General features: G+C 56.0%; 2 protein-coding genes across 3 annotated transcripts; both read right to left on the minus strand.

Annotated features, from left to right (window-relative positions):
- Positions 1 to 3: 3 nt before the first annotated feature.
- On the minus strand, positions 4 to 2,823 carry LRRC73 (leucine rich repeat containing 73). Its single transcript, XM_061146089.1, has 6 exons — positions 2,552 to 2,823; positions 1,771 to 1,931; positions 1,302 to 1,424; positions 795 to 895; positions 422 to 647; positions 4 to 289 (listed from the first exon to the last, which is right to left on the minus strand). The coding sequence occupies exons 1-6, from the start codon at positions 2,821 to 2,823 to the stop codon at positions 219 to 221; spliced, it is 954 nt and encodes a 317-aa protein (XP_061002072.1). The 3' UTR covers positions 4 to 218.
- A 2,274-nt stretch (positions 2,824 to 5,097) lies between these two features.
- YIPF3 (Yip1 domain family member 3) lies at positions 5,098 to 10,174 on the minus strand. Of its 2 annotated transcripts, XM_061146810.1 has the most exons (9): positions 9,925 to 10,173; positions 9,111 to 9,308; positions 8,817 to 8,923; positions 6,788 to 6,833; positions 6,556 to 6,648; positions 6,269 to 6,400; positions 5,970 to 6,083; positions 5,681 to 5,804; positions 5,098 to 5,582 (listed from the first exon to the last, which is right to left on the minus strand). In XM_061146810.1, the coding sequence occupies exons 1-9, from the start codon at positions 10,003 to 10,005 to the stop codon at positions 5,434 to 5,436; spliced, it is 1,044 nt and encodes a 347-aa protein (XP_061002793.1). In that variant the 5' UTR covers positions 10,006 to 10,173; the 3' UTR covers positions 5,098 to 5,433. The 2 variants fall into 2 exon arrangements, with proteins under 2 accessions (XP_061002793.1, XP_061002794.1); XM_061146811.1 differs by lacking the exon at positions 6,269 to 6,400 and having other exon boundaries at positions 9,925 to 10,174.
- Between the last annotated feature and the right edge of the window lie 33 nt (positions 10,175 to 10,207).

The raw sequence follows: 10,207 nt of genomic DNA on the forward strand, positions 1-10,207 counted from the left end.
GCTGCAGCCAGAGCTGCCAACAAGTCCAGAGGCACTGCCTTGGGTTCCAGTGCCCCCGAGGATTTTGTTGAGTCACAGCCTCCAGAGCCTCCCACCACACCGCCAGGAGCTGCCAGAGCCCCAGGCACCACCCCCTATCCACAAGCCCCAGGGTCTGACCCTGACATCTGGGGCAAAGTGCTGGAGACACAAATGTAATGATGCGCAGAAACGGAGAGTCACATCTCAGTCTCAGCCAACAGACTGTCCCCTAGTCCTGATGTCATTAGCACCATCTGAGAGCTGGGATCTGTGGAAGGGCGGAGGGGTGTTTAGACCACCATGCATCCCTCCTCTGGGGACCAGAGGCAGAATTGGCCTAAGTTTCCCATACCCCGTCTAACTGGTCTCAAGCCTCCGATCAACCCCTGGGGGCTCTTACCACTGGGGCCTGTCCAGGAGCTGCTGCCCCTCTGGTGGGCAGCAGGCTCCCGTGCTCGCTCTCGTTCCTGGGTGTCGCCAGGCCCTCCTGCCACCTCCTCCTCCTCCTCCTCTCCCTCAGAGAGGAGGTCACAGATCTGCTGCTGCAGCTCCGGGCTAATGCTGTTCTCGGCCAACACCAGACTCCGCAGAGCTGTAGGGTAATTTTCTACCATGTCCAGCAGGGTCTGTGGTGGGGAAGAATATGGAAAAGGATGAATGCCGTTAAGGTGGCTCCTCAGGCTCCAAGCTGCCACCCCTTTGGTATGTCCATAGGATGTACGTTGAGGCTAACCTCAACCCCTGGTCCATCCCCCAATGTCAAGACATCTCACCTGAGCTGACTGGTTGGTGAGCCCTGTGCCCTCCAAGTCTAGGACCTCTAAGGTGCGGCTGGAGGCCACAGCTACAGCCAGCATCCCTGCCACGTGGTCACCTGGGGAGACAGCGCACACACACACACACCCACACAGACACACACTCACCTGCAGTCATTTGCAGGCCTGCTAACTCTTCCCCACAGCCTCCCCATCACCCTAAACACCTAAGATCCCACCCCAGGCCAGGAAAGGCTGGCAACTGATAGATGGCCAGGAGGGAAGCATTGTGACTGGCCAGTGAATGGATGAAGCCAGCCAGGCCCCAGGGGCGGTGATGGATGCTCTGATCTAACTGTTGGTCAGCTGGTCCTCCACACTGGTGGCTTCTGTACTTCCACCCACAATCCTCTTTTTCCTTTCCTTCGCCAGTGTGGTGGTTACCATGGCAACTGATGATCCCAGGTTCTTGCAGGTGGGGTGAGGGGAGTGATGAGAATCAAAAGGGACTTTTATGAGTCTCACCCAAGGGATTGTAGTCCAGATTGAGCACGCGGACCTGGGAGCTGTGGGCCACGGCAATGGCAAGGCGGCTCCAGCCCTTAGGGGTGATGCCGGGGTTAGCACTCAGTGTCAGCTCCTTCAAGCCTGGGCAGCATCATAGTGAGAAGCCAGGATGGGGAAGGTCAGGCCTTTCTCCAACCCCTCCCCCACCTGGGGATCTTTGGGGTGTCCCTAGTGACTGAGAGCCATGCCAACCCCTCCACAGAGCTTCAGGGACATTAGAGCCCCATGCCCTTCCTGCCTGCTGTAGCCTGGATTCCTGTATCTTCATCCTGCTCGGCCCCAACCCTCCCTCCTTGAGAGGATCTGAAAAACATTCTCACCCACACAGTCAGAGCCCTCTTCTCTGGGCCAGGCCCCCTCCCCTCTGCACTTAGTTTTTCACTTTTCATCAAGGCCACATCAGCCCTTGCGCAGGGCCCCTCCTCACCAGACTTGGCCCCGTCAGGCGGGAGGAGGCCACAGATGAGGTTGATGGCTTCATCACCCAGCATGCAGTCCCCCAGGTCCAGTGCCACGAGGGCAGGGTGGAGGGCCAGGGCTGGATTCAACAAGGCCAGCCCCGCGTCTGTCAGAGGGCTGCCATGCAGGCTGGGGGTAAGAGCAGAGAGCAAAGGTTACTTCCATCACCAACCCTGTCTGTAAGGGGCAAGGGGCGCCATCCCTGATAGTGGGCCCTAGAGGTGAAGAGGACATGCGGTCACAGCACATGGGAGAGGCCCTGGGAAGGAAGCAAGGTCTAGATTCTGAAAGAGTGCAGTTAGCAGAGGAATGTGGCTTCTTTTCCAGGGCAGGGACTAGGCTCCAGATCAGAACACAGAGAAGGGGCGTGTGGGGGTGGTATTTTGGACAGAATGTATGGGCAGGGATCTAGCTCTCAGGGGAGGATTCCTTCTTTGGGGACAGAGCAGCTGCCCTGGAGAAGTCATTGGGGTGATCATGTTGGGAGGTACGCTGACCCTGCCAGGAAGGGGGTGGGTATCCTGGCTCACTTGGGGTGGGGCTGGCGTTCACAGTCTGGAGATGAAGCAGGAGCTTGGAGGGTGTGGTGGAGGTATGGTTAGAGAGAAGAAGTGCGTGAACAAGGGGTGAGAAGGTAGGTCAAGTGCAAAGACAGGTACAAGGAGGTGTGGGAAGGAATAGAAGGTGGCAAGAGGAGTGCGAGGAAGGGGTGTGGTGCCCAGGACCCCCTTTAGAGAGAGCACACTCACAAGAGGGACTGGATGGAGCGGTTGGTCCGCAGCGCCTCCGCCAGCTGCTTGATGCGGCTGGGGCTGGACACGACGCCCAGGTTAAGGTTGAGCTGCGCCAGGGACGTGGCCCCGGCCAGGGCCCGGCAGATTCGGCCGAAGTCGCGGTCGCAGAGACGGCAGCCGCGCAGTGAGAGCAGGCGCACGGCGTTGTCGCGCAGGCCGCGGCAGATGTCCCGCACCTCGGCTCCTGACAGCGGCTCCCCCGAAATCTGGATGGAGCTGGGCAGCATCGTACCCACGGCTGGGCCGCCGGGGCCGGGGCCCGGGCCGCGGCCGAGGTTGGCGGGGCCGCGGGCGGGGTCGGGGCTGGGGTCGGGGCCCGGGCTGGGGTCGCGGACGCAGAGGGGGTAGCGGGGGCGGCAGAGGCGCAGGAGGCGGCGGCGGCGGTGGGGGTGGCGGGGGCGGTGGCGGCGGCGGCGGCGGCGGCGGCGGAGAGGAGCGCCGGGGCCGGGGCCGGCCGGGATTGCGGAGCCGCCGAGGTCGCCGGCCCGGCTGAGACCGCGCGGCGCTGGAGCTGGGACGGACCGTGCGGTCCGTGTCTGGGCGACTGGCCGGGGGGCGCGTTCCGGGGTCGGGCGGGCGCTGCTCCCCGATGGTCCTCGTCCCTCGCGGTTGTGGCGGCGGCTCAGGGACCTCAGCTTAGGACGCGCAGGACCAGTCTCCGCTCGGAGGCCGCATCTGCTCTCTCCCTTCCTCCAGCCCCGCTCCCCCTACCGCCTCGCAGGGAGAGCCCGAGGCGGGCAGGCCGGCGGGCCGGCAGGCGGGCAGCGGGCGGCGGGCTGCAGCTCCGGCTGAAGCTGCTGAGCCGGAGCGGGCGGCGGGTTCCCATGGCAACGGCCGCGTCACCACCGCTCGCCCCGCCCCCTGCCCGGCCTAGGCCACGCGGGCCCGCGAGGTTTGCGACACCCGGCGTTCAGGTGGGGACGCCTGAACGTCTGGGTGTGGGACCAGACGACAGGTGGAGAGTAGGTAGCCGGGTGGAAGTCTGGGTCGGGCAGGGGATGGGGAGGGGTGAATAGAGGTAGGTCACGTGGAGATGGCGTTTGGGACTATTAGTGTACTGGGTCTTTTTTGCTCATTTTTCCGTTGTGCCTTTGCCCGGATCCAGGGCACGCCTTTCTCTCCGCCGCCTACCGGCTCCGCCATCCAGTTTCGAGGTCCCTCGGTTCGGTTCAGTCGCTCAGTCGTGACCGACTCTGCGACCCCATGAATCGCAGTACGGTCCCTAGGGCCCTTTAATCTGCGCCTCACCCCGCCCGCGCGACGAGAGGCGCCGCGTGCGTGGGGATTCCAGCCGCGTGCCACTTGCCATGATGGCTGCGTTGCAGCGGCGGCCCCCGGGGTCCCGTCCCAGCTGAGACGGCCTGAGTTAATAGGCCCAGTGGAACCCTCAAAGGGTCCTTGGAACAGGTGAGCCGCAGGTAGATGCAAGGTGCTGGTGCAGCTCCTTTCCAGGTGATCAGGGCGCTGCTGATGCTCTGACGTTCAGTACCCATGGAGACTGGAGTGGCCAAAATGAAAGGGGTGCCAGGATGACAGCCTGGAGTGGTTTTGCAGCCGTGGATGGTGGCTGGAGCTTTCAGTAAGGGCACACTGCTTAACACAGGCAGTGCACTTACAACTTGCTCCACTGGTAACAGTGTAGGGACCTTCCCATATGGTCATATAGTACAAACCCCAAGGATGTGTTTCTTAGTTCCCTTATTAGAAAGGAGAAATGCTGACCCAGATTTACTAGGGTAATGAATTTTTAAAAAATGCATCACACAAAGTAGTGAAGGGAGGCCAAGGATCCTGTTCCTTCCATTAACCACCCAAAGTAACTCCTTAGGTGGAACAAATTAAATGGCTAGAGGGGGTGGATCTGCTGTGCTTGGGGTGGTTATTGCTTTTAACCCTGAGAGAACTGAAGGAAGCTTTGTTGCTCTGGCCCCATATAACCAGGCCGAAGCCAACTTTGACTTCAGATGTGAGCTCCCACAGGAAGATTATCCTTACAAAATGACCCAGGTGCTGAAGGACCTTGTTATGACATGGGGTTGCATCTGGAAAGTTGTGTCCAATTGTCACTGCTCCATAGGCATCCCAAGAGTGAGAGGGAGCCCAAAGGCAAGTTGGGTGCACTGTTCCATCAGATTCATGGTTCTTGAGCTAAGGCCTCCATGATGCTGCTTGGATTCTCATTTCCTCTGCCTCGGGGACAGGCAGCCTTCAATGTAGTCAATGTAGTCTGGACTGTCCCACTTTATTATTAATATTTTTGGCCATGCCATGTGGCCTGTGGGATCTTAGTTCCCTGACCAGGGACTGAACCCATGCCCCCTGCAGTGGAAGTGCAGAGTCTTAACCACTGGTGCGCCAGGGGAAGTCTCTGGGCTGTCTGACTTTCATTCTGCTCGCACAGGGGTATACTTAAGGGAGGAACATGTGACATGACCACCACTGACAGAATAGGGAAGTGCACAAGAAGCAGGATGGCAGGGAAGACCACTGGAATGGGTAGCTGCAGTCCCAGACTTCAATCAATATTTTAATTACCAAGTCTATATTTAGCAAGACAATGTGGGAGAGAGAAAGAGGAAGGAAGGGGTAGGTGGTGAGAGGGCCTCCGAGGAGCTGACCCACTTTCTGCACTGGCTGCAGAGCCCTGCAGTCCTGGCCAGGAGTTCCTGGCCTTGTGGCCCCAGAAGCCCGACAGGCATCGAGGAGATACTTAAGTGGCTACAGCTCTGTGGCAGCTGCAGACCCCATCAAAGAAACACACATCATCAGTACTGTCCTTTAATCTTCCTCCGCTTCACTGCTGGGGGCAAGGGGCCGGCCGGGGATTTCAGGTGGGGTCAGTGTGACTGCAGGGTCACGGCGACAGCCCTGGCTGTGGCGTTGAGCACGGTGGTGGGAAGCCTGGCAGCGGGCAGTGCGGCGGGGATGTCTCTGGGGACCCTCTGTATGGGCGGGATGTTGGGGCCCTCCAGCGTGTCCAGGATCCCTGAAAGGAGGAGGATGGAAAGTGAGCGAGGGTTGGCAGGGCCCTGGCCGAGGCAGCGGTCCTTCCCCTCCCCGCAGCCAGGCCCTCCTGTCACTTACCCTCTACCACCTTGTGGTAAGCAAAATGCAGGTAGAGCAGGAAGAGCATGTGCAGGGTAGCCAGGGTGCCACAGAGGAGCAGCCGCTGTGTGGGGCCCACGGTCCGTGACACCAACACTGCCACCTTGGGCAACAGGAACAGAGCTCAGAGGCCTGCTCCAAGCGAGTGGTGTGAGGAAGCCACTCTTACCCAGAGCAGAAACTTTGAGGGATTGGACTTGAGCTTTGAGCTGTTTTCCCTACTCCCTGGTAGGGCAGCCCACCCCAAGAAACCTCCTGCCCAGCTTACCATGCGCAGGGTGGACAACCCGCCCACCAGCAGCCAGAAGAGGTAGAAGAGGGCATGCAGGTGGATGTTATAGGTGATGAACAGGACAATGCAGTGTCCGAAGAGGCCGTAGCCCTAGGAAGGAGGATGGTGGAGAGGAAAGTCGCTCAGACTGAGCTGGCCTCTTACGGACCTTGAAAAATAAATGGTCCACTGGCCAACTCACCCCATTCCAGGCCCTGGGGCCTAGGACAGGTGCAGACCAGAGCCTGGGTACTCTTTTAGATCACACTTGCCCACCACTGTGCTGGACTCCTTACCAGCAGTGCCAGCATCTGGAGCATGGTGATCTGCGCGTTGCACAGGTAGGCAAGGAAGTAAATGAAGGACGAGACACCAAGCCAGTAGCCGAAGCAGGTGCCAATGGCTGTGCCCATCAGGGTGCCCTCCCGCTGTGGGGTGAAGGCTCTATTAGTCCTGTGAGGTCCCTGGTCTCAGTCTAGCCCAGGGCCTCCTCCCTCAGGGGCTGCTTCTATCCACCATGTCTCTGTGGGCAGCTTTCAACTCATTTCAGTCACTCCCCCCCAAAGTCCTCTGTTCTGCTTACGATAATGGTGTCAGATGTCTTCATCCCATGGAGGAGGATGGCCACCAGCGTGAAGACAAGCATGAGAGGTCCATAGAGCTCACCTGCGATTTTCTGTCAATATACCAACTCATTCAGGTGGGGGGTACAATGGCTCTTCTGTTGATGTCTTCCCAGACTTTGCCTGGTGGCCCTACCCTCTGCTCCAGTTCCTCCCCCGGCTCTTCCAGACATGCTACACCCCCCTACTCACCTGGGGGAAGCTGACCATCTTGATAGGGATCATGGATTCCAGGAGCCTGGGAGGGGAGAGGAGAGAGGAAAACAGATGAGAGCAGAGGAGGCACTAGGCTATGAGGTTCTGGAAAGCCTGAGTCTTACTCATCTCACTGACTGAAGAGAACATGCTGGATAGTAAGGAAAAAGAGGGTAGTAAAGACAGATGAACGAGGAAATCACTACCCTGCCCCCGAAAATGCTTCCAGGAAGAACAGCCCTGACGCTGTGCCGACTGATGCAGCAGCAACATGGAGAATCCACAGAGCCCCCTGGGCCTTTGGGAGGGCTTGGCCATTTACCTATGTGACCTGTTCCCCTTTAAAAGGGGAACCTCAGCAGAGATGTAAAGATAAACCCCTGGGCAATGTTTAGAAGGAAAGTTGTCACTTGAGAGAACCAGGGTGCCCCCTGCCTCTTCCTACTTATCATCCCTCCAGATACCACTGAGAATTTTCTTGAGAAATGTATTTGAAGTGGTATTAAAATTTCAGGCAAAGCAATCCCACTCCTGGGCATACACACCAAGGAAACCAGATCTGAAAAAGACACGTGCACCCCAATGTTCATCACAGCACTGTTTATAATAGCCAGGACATGGAAGCAACCTAGATGCCCATCAGCAGACGAATGGATAAGGAAGCTATGGTATATACACAATGGAATATTACTGAGCCATTAAAAAGAATTCACTTGAAAAAAAAAAAAAAAAGAATTCACTTGAATCAGCTCTAATGAGATGGATGAAACTGGAGCCCATTATACAGAGAGAAGTAAGCCAGGAAGATAAACACCAATACAGTATACTAATGCATATATATGGAACTTAAAAAGATGATAACGATAACCCTATATGCAAAACAGAAAAAGAGACACAGATGTACAGAACAGACTTTTGGACTCTGTGGGAGAAGGCGAGCGTGGGATGTTCTGAGAGAATAGCATTGAAACAAGTATACTATCACGGGTGAAACAGATCACCAGCCCAGGTTGGATGCATGAGACAAGTGGTCAGGGCTGGTGCACTGGGAAGACCCAGAGGGATGGGGTGGGGAGGGAGGCGGGAGAGGGGATAGGGATGGGGAACACATGTAAATCCATGGCTGATTCATGTCAATGTATGGCAAAAACTATTACAATACTGTAAAGTAATTAGCCTCCAACTAATAAAAATAAATGAAAAAATAAAAAATAGAAAAAAACAAAATAAAATTTCAGGCAAGACAAAGAGAAGTACCAAAAACTTTCCCACTTCTTGAGTGAGTAGCTCCTAATAGTACCTTAGATCTGGACTGGATTTTACTTCTCAGAAAGTTGCCCTGTCCAACCCTCCAGCCAACCCTGGGTTAGGGGTCCCTCCTGGGTGTGTCCCTTCATGGCAAATGAATGCTTGAGGGCTGCCCTTGAGGGTAAGGTGTCCCATCTTGTGTCTAAGGCTCCCAGACACAACTACTATTGTGCCTGATGCACAGTCAAAGCTTAGTAAATACTTGCTAAGTGGTAGTGGGTATTTGATAAGCACTAGTTGAATTAAAGGATGAACAAAGAACCAAGCCAAGATTAAATCCAGTTCTTGAAGTCATTCAACATCTATGTACTAATATTCAGATTCAGAGACTGTTCTGGTCCTGAGAATTAAAAAGTAAACAAAACAGAGCCTACTTCTAAGGAAGTCTTTGGAAAGAGAGACCCAGGAATAAAAAAGTACAGCACTGCTGAAGTGTTACCTGTTAGAAGTGCAGAGCCCTACTGGAGTACCAGGAAAGGACAAAGTGGGGATGGAGAGCAAAGGAAGTGACATTTGAGCCAAGCTTTGAGGGAAGACGAGTAGTTTATCAGATGGAGCAGAGGAGGAAGGCAGTGTGTTATCACCATGCTCTGCTCCATGACAAGAGGTATGGTGTGGCTGGGTCATGACGAGGGGAGTCTAAGGGTTTGACGTCCGGTTGTAGTTTGGATGAAGGACTAGGTGTTAGGGCAGTTTCTGTCAGGAGGAGGATCCTCACCTGCTTCGCACCTGGGCCGGCTCCACATCAAAGTAGGGTCTCAGGATGTCGATGTTGGCATACAAGCTGAAGGCTCTGGAGGCTTGTCTCTTCCCTGCCTGCCACATCTATAGCAAGGAAGATGGGTGAGGTGGAAGGGTACTGTCAAACTCTCGGCTCTATGCTCTGTTACTTATTTTTTATCTGATTTCAACATGGTTTGAACTGGACAACCTGGGGTGAACTTCACCAACTCCAGAACCAGAGGCCTCCTGGGTATACTTTTCCACCTGTCAAGGAGCCAATTTTGCTTACCTGATCAGCCACCTGCCGGCTCAGCTGTCCCTTAAAGCCCTTCATCCCCAGGAACTCCCCATCCTCTTCTTCAGCAGCAGCTGCATCCGCATCCACTTCCTCCTCACGCAGGCGCTGATGCAGCTCACCCATATCCTCGAAGCTGGAGCCTGAGGTATCATCCATGTTCTCCATGTCAATCACTGCTGAGCCCCCACCCTGTGAGGACAACAGATCCTAGACTGCAGGACCTTTCTGCTTCATCCAGTTGTCTTTCTCTGTTCACCACACGGTTTGGGGCTAGGGGATAGGACTTGAAATCACCACAGATCATGCCACTCTCTTCCCCTCATTTGGTCTCAGAACCCCTGCTTGTTTGGTTCTCTGTTCTAGTCTGCGGAACCTAGTCCCTATCTTCCATACACCGCTTTTTCCTACCTTCCCTACCAAGGCCCCAAAGGGCTGCAAACTGCCCATATCCTTCATCTCTCCCAACCCCAAAACAAGGCTATGCGCACAAAGTGTGGTTTTGGCTAGTGAATCCGACCCACCCTTAAGCCCACTCCCGCCTCCCGCCATGCCTGACTCCGACTGACTTTCTTTAACTTGTGGAAAGCAAGAGCAATTGGGCCCAGATACCTAAGGCCCCTGGCAGGAGCCTGGACCTTTAAGATCAGCACTAGTCCCACTGCCTTTCTTGTGCACGAAGACTCAAAGAAGGGAAAAAGTGTTGCAAATGGACCAGACTTCCAGGCTCTGAGGGAGAGTCCCCACGACACTTCAGGACTGCTGCCGGCCCTGGGGCTGCGGGCAGCCGGAGCCGTGGGGCCATTACCTGGATGTTTTCTTCGAACCCTCCCCATTCCGGGCCGGCCCCGTTTCGGGCGCCGCCAGCCGGCGCCGCCGGAGTTGCCATGTCCCTAGAGGGCTCCCGTCGCTGAAGCCCGCGCTTGTCCCGCGCGAGGAGGAGGAGTGGGAGAGACGTGGGTCTGAGAAAGGGACAGGTCTAGGGACAAGAAAGAAAGGTACGATGGGCCGGAATGCAAAAAAAGAGAAACCCGGATGTTTGGCTCAAACTGACTTCCGGTAGCTGTGGACGTGGACGGAGGCAAGGTACA

This window comes from Dama dama, chromosome 7, assembly GCF_033118175.1.
Source record: "Dama dama isolate Ldn47 chromosome 7, ASM3311817v1, whole genome shotgun sequence".
NCBI lineage: Eukaryota > Metazoa > Chordata > Mammalia > Artiodactyla > Cervidae > Dama > Dama dama.